The sequence below is a fragment of the Ustilaginoidea virens genome, chromosome 2 (genome assembly GCF_000687475.1).
Source record: "Ustilaginoidea virens chromosome 2, complete sequence".
Lineage (NCBI taxonomy): Eukaryota > Fungi > Ascomycota > Sordariomycetes > Hypocreales > Clavicipitaceae > Ustilaginoidea > Ustilaginoidea virens.
In genome coordinates this window covers 2866227-2879160 of record NC_057317.1, presented here as the reverse complement: position 1 = coordinate 2879160, position 12934 = coordinate 2866227, and the positions used below count along the sequence as shown (strand labels likewise).

The following is a 12934-nucleotide window of genomic DNA, read 5'->3' as shown; positions in this document are numbered from 1 at the left end:
AGAGGTATTTAAAGAACTTTATTATATTATAATTATAAGCTACACTATTCTCGAAAAAGGCCGCGACCTATAATTAGACTATAGACGAAAGGTTCTAAAAGATAAATATTTATTAGGTCTTCTCGTCTTTAATAAATTCCTTATCGACCTTAAGCTTATATTATATAAAGGTCCGCTAGGCTGTAAATATAGCCTTTTTGCTATTAAAGGGGTCCCCTATTGGGATTGGCTTACGTTTTAGCTGGGTATTTTAAGCCGTAGGGAGGGGGGCATTCTATTATACGACCGGGGCCGGTTAGATAGCATTTTAGGAGCTATTTAACTAATTCGCAAAAAGGGTCTATAGTAAGGCGGCAACAGCAGCAAGGTATTACGCGTTAGTCTGCATCTACGCCTCTATCTATTATAACCCCGATGCGAGCTACTCTACTCGGGTATATATATTATATCGGGGGCGTCGTAGTCTTAGGTTATTTATACCCGTTTCTCTAGGTATACTCATCTCGATATCTTATATAGCCTGCATTATCGGCTCTATAATGTGAGGTTATAACAGTAAGGCTAAGAGAGTCTATTTAAATATAAAGGACTAGCCCTAGGGCTACTGCGAATAGGCGTCGAATAAATATATTAAATAGACTAAGGAGGAAAAGAAGAGGACCTGAATAGGGGCCTCTAAGTAGTCTATTTATGCCCGTATATAGCACGGGCCGAGTCCTTAGCGAGCCCTCGTGACCCTATGCCGATACTCCTTAGGCTAGTCGCGGGCGCAGCCCGAGTCCTAGCCACATTATAGCGCGGGCGTAGCCCGAGCCCGTGACACCTACCTAATATAGAATATAGGGTTTCTCTTTAATTTAGTAGATCTAAAAGATATTTTCTTACGTTCTTCCTTTCCTAAGGTAAATTCTATCTATCTTAATATTCTAATATAATCCTTTCTTCTTTATTAATAATTCGGAAAGAATATTAATGATATCCCGGGAATATATAAAATATTAGTAAAGGTGATAATTCGTCTATCTTCTAGCACGATTTAAATAGTTCTAATACTTTAGACCCTAATAGTGCCCAATATACCTCGAATATACTAATCGATAGCCTTATTAATATATAGAAACCACTTTTCGTCGTTAAATATATATGCCGTTATACTAGTATTAACGATAATATAAGCCTATAAAGCGGGAGACTTATTAGAGAAAGATTTAGTAGAAATACCTTTTATAGTAAAGGCCTACTTCTCTTTTTCTTTTCCTTTCGATTTAGTCGAATCCTTCTTATTATTATCGTTGTTATTATATATATCTTAGAAGGCTTTAAATGCAATTTGCACTTTTTTGCTTTCCTATTTTATCTTTACTATTGCAGCTTTCTTAGTTTCCTTCTAAATCCTTAAGCAGAACTTATTAGGCGCTAAAAAAGGAATAAGAGCCTAATAGCTCTTATAATACGGTCCCTTCTTCTTAATATATAGTTACTTATAGTATTTATAAGGCATTGATTCTGATGATGGTTCCTTTAAAGCTAAAGCTAAAGCTATACCGATAATATTCCTAGGGGCGGCAGCAGCCTTTAACGAAGGCTTTCCTTTAATAGTAAATACGGTATACTTCCCTTTAGTAATATTCCTTTTCTCTTAAAGCTCTACCTACTGCCTTATATCTTTAATAATCTTACGAAAGTCAATATATTGCCCTAGCTTTTCGGCTCTAGTAATTTCCTAATTAATATTATTTTGAATGCTAGGATACTTCTAAGAGAGGGCTTTCGCTAATATATTAGCAGGCTTATTCCCTAATAGGAGGACTAAGCCACTTTATTCCACTCGGTCGTAAATAGTCAATACTTTACTAAGCTATTCTAAAATATTATATTTATTGAGATTCTATTCTATGACCTAAACGAAGCGCTATATAATATGCTCGGTAATAGCGGTCTTTACCGGCTATATGCATTTAACTAGGATATGTAATTTATCCCTTATTATCGACCTTATTGCTATTATCTATTTAAATTCTAGGCCGAGGATTATATTAAACTACTCTGCATATTTAGAAAGGGCCTGTTCTAGCTTAATATAATCGTGCTGGTTATTTTTTAATAAGTTATTGATGTAATTAATCTATTCGTTAGGGCCTAAGCCGTCTAAGATTTATCTCCATTTAAAATAGTTATTCGGGTTTTCTAGCTATTGGTCTGGCTATAAATAGCTTCGCGTTACTCTAGATATTGCCTTTAATGCCGAGGCTGCCCTAATATTACTAGAAAGATTACTTTCTATTAGTATCTCTTCCGCCGATAATACCGGAATAGATCGATATAATTAGAGCGAAACATCCTTAGGTTTATTAAGGATTATCGCTTAATTAGGATTAATAAGATCCTATACCTTCCTTACCTAAGCCTCGCTCTAAATATAATTATACCAGATATCCTACTCGTATCGGGATATCAGAATATATGCAGGTTTGTTATAATCAACCGTATCGGCACCTATCTTTGCTATCTGCAACGTTCTAGGCACGAAAGGCTAATTATCTAACTAAACAGGTTAATTACAGATGAAGTTAAACCACAAAAAAGTATCGCGATCTTCCGAATAGCTTCCTTTTTGTTATAGGAGGCCACACGAGTATAATAGTAACACGAGGTTTCAATAGATCTAGTAGGAATCTACTATCACACCTCAATAGATATCCAAGGAGAGCGGTAACTATAGCACAATCTTAGATATCGAACGATATAGTGCTATAGTACCTAATAAAAGGATGAGAATAATGAGGTTGCTATGTTATTTATATAATTGCTATTATGTTAGGAAGCAGGGAGAGAAAGCGGTCTATTATCCCGGGTTGACCTGACCTGTCTCAATAGTACTCAGGTCACCAGCTATTTATAGTGGGCACGGGGGTAACCCTAAGGGGCTACTGTTCCCTCGGTTATATATGCCACATTCGTATCCGGATATTCCCGACACATATGATGATCCACCGGTATCCCCGCCGATACCACCCGCAGTGGCAGTGCGTCCTGAGCTTTTTAATACCAGACGCCATGCTCATCAACGTGGCAGAGCAACTCAGACTTGTTGATGGGGTTTAGAATCGAAGAATACCCAGGCATCGCACCTGACTCGCTCCGCAATCTGCCGCAATCTGCCACAATCTGTCACAATCAACCATGCTACGTTCCCAAGGTAGGTCATGATGAATCCTGACTGCTCGAACCACACTGTTGGCTGTGCTGCATTATCTCTGGCGCAGCTCGTTGTGAAGGCGTGCAGGAACCAACAAGTCTCAGTCAACAAGCCCGAAGCACTCCGCTAGTGACAATGTCGCAACTACCCATGTTGGCTCCGAGGCCACCTGGAGATGTGCTGGCGATTCATGAAAAACCCAGGTGCAGGGAACATACAGGAGAGGAATGGGAGGCGAAGCGAGAGACCATCGAGCAGCTCTACATCCGCGAAAACCGGAGACTCGTCAACACCATGGCCATAATGGCGTCCAAACACGGCTTTGCGGCAACGTGAGTTCCCCGCCACGTCACCCCCTGCCATGCCCTGCCCGCAAGCTAACCGCCGGGCTATTGTGCCACAAGCGAGCAAATGTACAAGAAGAGACTGAAGAAATGGAACGTGCGCAAGCGCGCCTACCGAAACACTCCAGAAGGCTCTGTGGCCTCGACCCCAGCATCGGCGGCATCAGCCTCTGGGTGTGCCACGAGGAAGTCGCGCGTGCAGCACATGCATGCAGCCACGACCATTGCCCGGAACACCAGAGTAAACCAATACACAGGGCTCGAGGCGGTGCTCGATAGTGTTCGTGCGTGGAGCCTCGGTAAGCTGGAGGCTCAGAACGTGCCACACGATCCCATGGTTGACTACCTTGCGAACCCAACCCTTCCCCCCATCCGGGATAGCCGTACAATGTACCGGACATTCGAACTGGTGTTCGACCTGTGGTATTACGGAAAAGGCCGACTAGCCGGGATGGCGGCAAGGAAAGCGTTTTACATGTTGGAATTCGTCCTCATGCACGACCACCCGGACTTGGTTTGGCACATCCTGGACACGGTATACGACATGGTTGACAAAGGGCACATTCAGCTGCTCCGCATGTTCTTGGCACACGCGAGTGAGCTATGCGCCAGCCGGCTTCCGCACGGACATCCCTTGGTCAGGATCCTGCAGCAACTCATCAGATGCGACTATCGATCTCCGCAAGGGAGGCAGTCCGTTTGCCATCTCTTGCAAACTGCTTGGATGCGCAACGTCGACATTCTCGGCGACTGCATCGAGTCTCGGGCAGCGCAAAACCTATGGCTCTACGAACAGTTGATTTGGGACGGACGGAGTAGGCTGCGCAGAGTGTGCAACCTGGCAGCAAGAGCGGGCGTCATGACGGCGGCTCTGTCAAGCCTGAACCAACGCCGAAACCAAGACGCGACCGTGCCGGACCTGGATGACCTGCGAATCATGGCACTCACGCTGGAGTACACCCAGATGGATCTGGTGGACAGACAAAAGGCAGAGGATTTGGCCTGGGGGCTTTTGCGTCTGACGGCGCAGGGCATGGGGGAAAGTCGCTCGAGCGCCAGATTTCACGCATATGGCCGCAAGATGCTGGCAAGGCTCCAGGAGCACCGGCAGGAATGGGCGCAGGCAGAGGGGAATCTCAGGTTCGCGGTGGAAAGAAGGGAGGCTGCCCATGGCGCCCATTCCGACCTGAGGGTAATCCGAGACATGTGGGTGCTTGCAGGTCATTACCAGCGGGCCGGGAGAGATGGCGAGGCTCATCAGACCGTGCAGGATGCGATATCGAGGGCAGAGACGTTTCTTGGTGCGGGTGCTGGTGGACCACAGCCTATGAAGTGATGCGTCGTCTAGTGCCAAGGGTCGGGTTGGGTTGGGTTGGGGTGAAGGAGAGCAGAGAAGCCCCATTTCCTACTACAGCAAGCAAGCGAACGGAAATGTGCATGCATTGATTGCATTAACAAACCCAGGCGAAGCTTCGCTGGACGGTTTTGACACCTCGAGTTCACCCGACTGTTTGTTCTGGTAGCTGTACATAGCTGACCTGGGCAATCCAACCTGGGCCCACCTTAGGTAGGCTTTCGTCCGCCCCAATCAATTGATGACGTCTGGTCCGTCTTAGCGTGCTGCGAGGGTCCCCCCCCCCCCCCCCACGTGGGCCGCGCTGCGCTGCGCTGAATAGACGATGACCAGACAGACACATACATGCAACTTCCCTGCTGGATCTCGCATCCTGGAAAGCACTGGGCCAGTTGACGTCTAATAAACCCGTCTAAACCCTTGGGAATCGTCTGGTTGCAGCTTTCGGCCACCATGGCGACGGGATCCCCCCCCAACTACTGTAAGTCGCTCTTCACCAAACTTCAACCTTGCCAACGGGGATTCCCTTCTAAATGCCGCCACTCCAGACGCTATCCTTGAAATTGCGGAAACCGCAACGACGGCGCAAGTACGGGATGCCTACAAACGGTAAGGATGTGTACCGGCGCGCCACAGCTTTCGTCCATTCCATCTCTGCATCCCGGTCCATCGTCTACTCTTTTTGGGGTGCCCAGGGCATGGACATCAGGAACACAAAGGACACACACACGTCCAGCAGCCCACCCGCAAAACCAAACTGACCGAGAGCAAAGCGCCGCCTTGAAAACGCATCCCGATCGAGTCTCGGCCGATTCGCCTGAACGGGCCAGCCGAACCCGCAGGTTTCAACTCGTCAACGACGCGTACTACACTCTTTCCGATGCCACCCGTCGGCGAGACTACGACGCGCAGCGAAAGCTCTTCGCATCTTCCCCCGACCGAGACCCGTTTGAGGAAGCCGACGAGGAGATTCCCCACCCGACCGGAGGCAATCCCTTCTCGTGGGCCTGGAACTTCTTCAACGGCCAGGCTTCCGGGGGTCAAGCCGCGCGCGAAGAAGCGGAGAATGCGCAGTTCAGCAACGTGTTTGAGGAGATGATGCGCGAAGAGGGCATGGCGGAGGACGATGGAACAAACCGGCCAACGGGCAAGTTCTGGGGCGTGGTTGGGGGTTTGAGCGGCGGCGCCTTGGGCTTCATCGTTGCCAATGTTCCGGGCCTGGTGGCGGGAGCAGTGGCGGGTAATAGGCTCGGTGCGGTGAGAGACGCCAAGGGGAAGAGTGTGTATGCTGTGTACTTGGTAAGATGCTCCTTTCCCCGTTCCCCGCTTGCTGTCGTTCGGGTGCTTGGCCCTGGGGTTGGCATGAAGCAGCTAACCGAGATGGCAACCTTCAGGAACTGCCGCCGGATGACCGTGCGAGATTGCTGAGCCAGCTTGCTACGAAAGTGTTTAGCCACGTCGCCGGGATATAATGAAGACCGTTTGCTCGCGTTTTGTATTGGCTTGTGTTCCTGCTCAAGTATCGTGTTTTTTTTTTTTTTTTTTTTTTTTTTTTTTTTTTCCGTGGTTGGCTTCGTGGAGGAGCTTTTGAAGCAAGAGCCCGTCCATTGTTAGAATTAAGAAGTGTCGACTCAACAATCTTGGCACATTTTCAAGATTGCATGGTTTTCCATCCTTCATTTCACTTTTCCCCAAAAGCTCACGACAAAATACACACCATCCAGTATGGCGTCTTCGGGGCCATCTTACTATTTTTTTTTTTTTTTTGACTCTGTATTCTTGGTTCAGTCGTCAACAAGGATGATATGATTTCAATGATGCCAAGAAATGCCACGTACATTGCGCCACAGTACGAGTCTCGATTCAAAGAGGAAAAAAAACAACGGGGTAGAGATATCATACTCCTGCAGCGGAGGTCTTCCTGGTCTACAGCAACCCCACATCTTCGCCAGAACCGAAAGCGTCGTAAATTTTTCAAAAGAAATTCAAGGCATCCCAAATCGTTAAGCGCTATTAATGTCCTATCTTCGTGGAGGAGGGTTGAACCCAGGAGGTCCCCCACCAGGAGGATTGAAGCCCGGAGGGGGGAATTGCGCGTTTCCGGGGAAACCTCCAGGTGGCGGAGGGAAAGCGCCAGGGAAGCCTGGAGGGGGGGCTTGAAGAAGCCGGTCAGATACTTGCTGAACAGTGTTGTTTTCAGGAATGAAAGGAACGTACCACCTCTTCCGGGACCAGGGAAGCTGGGAGCTCCAGGAAAGCCGGGAAAGCCTGGGGGGGGAGCGCCGGCCCCTACTCCAGCCGCAGGACCCTGAAAAAAGTTTAGATATTGAGTTTCGTGATGAGGAATATGATGGGACGCCTTACAGCAAGAGATGGAGGAGGAGCACCACGACCAGCAGGTTTCGCAACTCCTGGACCAGCAGCGAGCGTTGATGGGATGCCACCAGGGGCACTCTTCCCAAGTCGAGCACTGGGGTCGGCGGGAGGAGGAGACTCAACGGAGAGTGAGATGATATGAGCACCACGAACAATGATCAGCCCAAGCGTTCGCTTCTCTTCAGTCTCAACCAGCTGGGATGACGAGCCGGGTGCGGAGGACTTGTTGGCTTTTCGCTTCACACGGCGGAATTCTTCAGTATCGGCAAGGACCAAGTTCATGTGCTACCTGTTTGTCAACGTCATTATTCTCTCAAAAGGCAAGAAAGGGCATGGCCGGCAAACCTTGTCGAAGGCAAGCATCTGGCCAGTCATGGAGCGTCCATCGTTAAGGGTCACGCGCATGCGCCAGTTAATCTAGCGAGACAAGATCAGCCACACATGTCTATGCTCTGGAAAAGCGGGAGACTTGGAATATCGGGTTTCGGACGCGGAAGACGTACGTAACCGGCCTAGAGAGTGTCAAATGATTAATATCAAGTCCTTCAATACTGACGACGACGACGCAGACATACCATCTTTCCTTGTTTGTTCGACATCTTGGCGGATCGGCAGAGGGCCAGCAAACGCAAGTTCTCAGGTGTTTGCAAAACGAAAAAAGACAAATACGAGAAGCCGTCCGCGGATCGTGATGCGACAGCCGATTTGTCGCTTCCTTCACGGCGCCGAAGTAATGATGGCTATTGCACGCATCTCCAAAGTTTTGCGGAGCCTCAGCCAGACGCAGAAGGGCACGGGTGGAGGTACGACCCGCAATGTACTCTTCGGCGCTAGATGATTTTTGGCAGCGCTACCCCCACTTTACAACCCAGACTCGCTTAAGGGCCACCAAACCCTCGAATTTTACAGCAGCTTCACAAAATTCCCGAGTCGCCAAAGCGGTCCCGTCTTGAAACTTTCTTCAACGAAGCAATCATCACCGCCGATAACAACAGCAGCCATGGCGTCCGAAAAGGCCAACAACCCCATGCGGGAGCTCAAGATTCAGAAGCTTGTTCTGAACATCTCCGTCGGCGAGTCCGGTGACAGACTTACCCGTGCCGCCAAGGTGCTTGAGCAGTTGTCTGGTCAGACTCCTGTCTACAGTATGTGAAGCTATTCAAAGGATTTTCCAACCCGGCACCGGCTGACACCGTTCCAACCAGGCAAGGCCCGTTACACCGTCCGTACCTTTGGTATCCGACGTAACGAAAAGATTGCTGTCCACGTCACCGTCCGCGGCCCCAAGGTAAACATCTTGCCGGCACCCTGGAGTTGTGAAGGAGGTTGGGTTGCTGACGACCTTGTCAAAGGCTGAGGAAATTCTTGAGCGTGGCCTCAAAGTCAAGGAGTACGAGCTGCGCAAGCGTAACTTCTCCGAGACTGGTAACTTCGGCTTCGGTATCTCCGAGCACATCGATCTCGGCATCAAGTACGACCCTTCCATTGGTATCTACGGCATGGACTTTTACTGCTGCATGACCCGACCTGGTGAGCGCGTCACTCGCCGCCGTCGCATGAAGACCACCATTGGTGCCAGCCACCGCATCAAGCGTGACGAGACCGTCAAGTGGTTCAAGCAGAGATTCGACGGCATTGTCCGATAAAGCGGAAAATCTGGCGTGGTTCCGGTTTTCTTTTTTTTTTTTTTTCTTTATGTCTTTTCGGATGGTCATGGCGAACAGTTTGGGGGAAAAAAAAATTAAGGGGTTTACGCGGTCATGTAATTGCTCTGCCTTTGTTGCATCCGCTCGACGAGATTTGAGTCGAGATACGGCCTCAGAGACCGACCGGCGCCCATGCCGGCTTGCATGATGACTGTCTCCAAATGTGACGTCTACATCTCCAGAGAAAAGAAAGATTTCCTAGTCCCACTTGTCCTCCATGCAATAGCATCGTATCAGGCATCCACCCCTTGGGGCCATTAGGCGTATTAAAATACACAAAAAGCTTCATGCCGCCGCATCAACGCTCCATACCCGTGAGTTTTTCGACGCAAGTATGGCGCTCTGTAAGCTGGCGCCTGCGGAATAAAGCCGGTCGAAAATGAGGTTCTAGGTACATGGTAAAGGCTGCAGCTTGCCATGATTAACTGCTGTATCACGCAATAGTCTTCCTTCAGTAGCAAAATCAGAATTTTCGAGTCTTATTTTCCTCAGCACGCATGGTGATGTCTTTTATCATGTGTTGAAAAAACGCAGGATAGGATGGGCTCAACCAGAAAACCAAGTAAATTAAATCAGCTATTTTTTGTCTCTGTAGTCCGTTTTTCCGTTCCTTTGAACCGTCCAACAGACCCTTAACCACCCGACGACAAACAAGGTGCGTTGCAGCGCACTTAGTCATCAGCTTCGGAGCCAGGCACAACTCCGTCTCTGTGGCTGGTTCCTGAGGCTCGAACAAGAAGGGGGAAATTGTTAAGGAAGCCTCGGACTTCGTAGGCAAGCCCGCGCTTTGCATCATGATTGGCTGGTTGGCCAGGCCCGCTCCACCAACTCCCTCACAGACTCTGCTTCTCATCACTGTCCTCCCGAAAATCTCCATTTGCTCTTCTGCAAAGGCAGCAACCGCCACTTGAATCTCCCCTCTCCCCAATTGCACCTTGCTGCAATTGTTCCTCTCCCACTCAGAGTCTCATATACCTCCCACAGTATGTTCCGGAACGCTCTTCGACAGTCCACGCGTGCCGTGGGCGCCGTCTCTGCTGCCGGTCGGGTTGCCGCGGTGAGTTCTCCTCAGACCCGAATCGACCGCCAATGCCATCGAAAGACGCCATGCATCCATCGAGAAGGCCTTGCCAATAGCTCAATTGGGCGGATTGCCGATCTGTTTTTTTTTTTTTTTTTCTCCCCGGAGATTTTAGCTCCTGCGCGGTTCTGGCGGTGGTGCTGGGTCTTTGAGCTTTTTGCCAGGACCTCTGCTAACGCCTCTCTTTTATTAGGCCCGAAATGCCGCACCTGCCGCCGTCAACAGCCTGCAGCTTCGATCCTACGCCGACAAGGCCTCACCAACTGAGGTCTCTTCGATTCTCGAGCAGCGCATTCGTGGTGTTCAGGAGGAATCTGGACTTGCTGAGACTGGTCGCGTTCTCTCTGTCGGGTATGTGGAATGTGCAGCTGAAACTGGCCAACTCCGAGCCATCGGATAAATTGAACAAATGATAAACCCGCATTCGCGGTGACGGACAGCTCCTTTTCTCCTCGAGGGAATCGCTAACAAGGAAGTTTAGTGACGGTATCGCCCGTGTCCATGGTCTTGCCAATGTCCAAGCCGAAGAGCTCGTTGAGTAAGTGTTTCCCCCCCTCTATGTGAACACCCATGGCTGCGTTTAGATGACTTTTCAATCGTCTTCTAACGCGGACCCTTCAGGTTCGCCTCTGGCGTCAAGGGAATGTGCATGAACTTGGAAGCTGGTCAGGTCGGTGTTGTCTTGTTTGGTTCCGATCGTCTCGTCAAGGAGGGTGAGACCGTCAAGCGAACTGGAGCTATTGTGAGTTTTCCCCGTAGTATTTATTGACACAATTAGCGTTGAAGTTGATGAAACGACTAACCAGCGTCGTGTAGGTCGATGTCCCTGTTGGCGATGAGCTGCTCGGCCGTGTTGTTGATGCTCTGGGTAACCCCATCGACGGCAAGGGCCCCATCAAAACCAAGCAGCGTCGCCGTGTTCAGCTCAAGGCCCCTGGTATTCTGCCTCGCAAGTCTGTCCACGAGCCTGTTCAGACTGGCTTCAAGTCCGTCGATGCCATGGTTCCCATTGGCCGTGGCCAGCGTGAACTGATCATTGGCGATCGCCAGACTGGTAAAACTGCTGTCGCCCTTGACACCATTCTCAACCAGAAGCGATGGAACAATGGCAATGACGATTCCAAGAAGCTGTTCTGTGTCTACGTTGCTGTTGGCCAGAAGCGGTCTACCGTTGCGCAGCTCGTCAAGACCCTTGAGGAGAACGATGCGATGAAGTATTCCATTGTCGTCGCGGCGACCGCCTCTGAGGCCGCTCCATTGCAGTACATTGCTCCTTTCACCGGTATGACAATCTCCTTCGCCTTCCATTTAGAACCCTTTTTCCTTTTTCTTGTTATTCGCAATGTCTTTTCTTCATTCGAGTCTTTGCGTGGAGCGCGTAAGCGCTGTCTACACATACATGCGCCTCGGCTCCACACGTCCTCTTTTGACCATTTGCTCTTCCCGGCTTCCAATTCATCAACTTGTGCCGTCTGTGTACTTTGAACTAACTCTTGCTCTTAGGTGCGAGCTTGAGCGAGCACTTCATGCTGACGGGCCGCCACTCTCTGATTATTTACGACGATTTGTCCAAGCAGGCTGTCGCTTACCGTCAAATGTCGCTGTTGCTCCGTCGCCCCCCTGGTCGTGAGGCTTACCCCGGTGACGTTTTCTACCTGCATTCTCGTCTGCTTGAGCGTGCTGCCAAGTTGAACAAGGAGCACGGCTCTGGTTCAATGACTGCCCTGCCCATCATTGAGACCCAGGGCGGTGACGTCTCAGCCTATATTCCCACCAACGTCATTTCCATCACGGACGGCCAAATCTTCTTGGAGTCCGAGTTGTTCTACAAGGGTATCCGTCCCGCCATCAACGTCGGTCTTTCCGTCTCTCGTGTCGGTTCCTCCGCCCAGCTCAAGGCGATGAAGCAGGTTGCTGGCTCCCTGAAGCTTTTCTTGGCCCAGTACCGTGAAGTGGCTGCTTTCGCCCAGTTTGGTTCTGATTTGGATGCCTCGACCAAGCAGACCCTGGCCCGTGGTGAGCGGGTAAGTTGACTCTTGTTTGCCATGGAAACACATGTGGTGACAGTTGCTGACTTAATTTTTTTTTATTTTTTAGTTGACTGAGCTTCTCAAGCAGAAGCAATACTCTCCCATGGCTGTCAATGAGATGGTTCCCCTCATCTTCGCCGGTGTCAACGGTTACCTCGACAACGTCCCGGTCGGCAAGATTCTGCAGTGGGAGGCTGACTACCTCGCTCACCTGAAGTCCAACGAGGCTGAGTTGTTGGCCACTATCGACAGGGAGGGTGCCTTGAGCAAGGAGACGGAAGCTAAGCTGAAGGAGATCACCCCGGCCTTCATCAAGAGCTTCCTCGGCTAAGAGTCTTGATTCGAGGTCTCTTGGGAGCGACACAGAGAAGGGGGATACTGGGGATGACTGCTGTCTATACCGAAATTTCTTGTAGTTGATCTCTCTAGATGTGGGAGGGAAGAGCCTAGTGTGGGTGTTTTTTGATGGAGCGTCAGGTGACATTGGGGGATTGTCAATCGTGCCATCCCATGTAAAAATAGAGCTCGTTACTCAATGAACGCCCTCAGTTTCTTTTGTGTTCCCCTTTTTTTTTTTTTTTTTTTTTTTTTTTTTTTTTTTAAAAAAAAACAAAAATTTTTTTCTTTCTAGTTACAGTCGAGAAGGAGGCTCTCGAGCGGCAGTAAGGATACGTGAAATGTCAGATTGCGAGCGGGTATTCGCGGAATTAATAAACTGCGGGTTCACGGCATAATAATAATGAAATATACTTATTTAGGAGAGGGGCGGTACTTGATGCTGTGGTGACATCATCAGGTTTGGAGGGACTTGACACGCGTGACCTGTCAGCTCCATTGATTCTTG

The 12934-nt window shown here is 49.5% G+C and overlaps 5 protein-coding genes across 5 annotated transcripts; 4 read left to right on the top strand and 1 right to left on the bottom strand.

Moving 5' to 3' along the window:
- Positions 1-3334: 3334 nt before the first annotated feature.
- On the top strand, positions 3335-4879 carry UV8b_02556 (uncharacterized protein; the record flags this gene model as incomplete). Its single annotated transcript, XM_043140054.1, has 2 exons — positions 3335-3531; positions 3604-4879. The coding sequence occupies 2 exons, from the start codon at positions 3335-3337 to the stop codon at positions 4877-4879; spliced, it is 1473 nt and encodes a 490-aa protein (XP_042995988.1).
- A 471-nt stretch (positions 4880-5350) lies between these two features.
- Positions 5351-6369, top strand: UV8b_02555 (uncharacterized protein; the record flags this gene model as incomplete). The annotated part of the gene is made up of 4 exons (XM_043140053.1): positions 5351-5378; positions 5446-5506; positions 5671-6196; positions 6292-6369. The coding sequence occupies 4 exons, from the start codon at positions 5351-5353 to the stop codon at positions 6367-6369; spliced, it is 693 nt and encodes a 230-aa protein (XP_042995987.1).
- A 549-nt stretch (positions 6370-6918) lies between these two features.
- UV8b_02554 (uncharacterized protein) lies at positions 6919-7872 on the bottom strand (the record flags this gene model as incomplete). Its single annotated transcript, XM_043140052.1, has 5 exons — positions 6919-7052; positions 7115-7205; positions 7262-7558; positions 7619-7690; positions 7849-7872. 5 exons carry the CDS (start codon positions 7870-7872, stop codon positions 6919-6921), a joined length of 618 nt encoding a protein of 205 aa, XP_042995986.1.
- A 401-nt stretch (positions 7873-8273) lies between these two features.
- UV8b_02553 (uncharacterized protein) lies at positions 8274-8919 on the top strand (the record flags this gene model as incomplete). Its single annotated transcript, XM_043140051.1, has 3 exons — positions 8274-8418; positions 8479-8561; positions 8626-8919. 3 exons carry the CDS (start codon positions 8274-8276, stop codon positions 8917-8919), a joined length of 522 nt encoding a protein of 173 aa, XP_042995985.1.
- A 1045-nt stretch (positions 8920-9964) lies between these two features.
- On the top strand, positions 9965-12421 carry UV8b_02552 (uncharacterized protein; the record flags this gene model as incomplete). The annotated part of the gene is made up of 7 exons (XM_043140050.1): positions 9965-10036; positions 10254-10411; positions 10542-10598; positions 10682-10802; positions 10877-11342; positions 11564-12084; positions 12158-12421. 7 exons carry the CDS (start codon positions 9965-9967, stop codon positions 12419-12421), a joined length of 1659 nt encoding a protein of 552 aa, XP_042995984.1.
- Between the last annotated feature and the right edge of the window lie 513 nt (positions 12422-12934).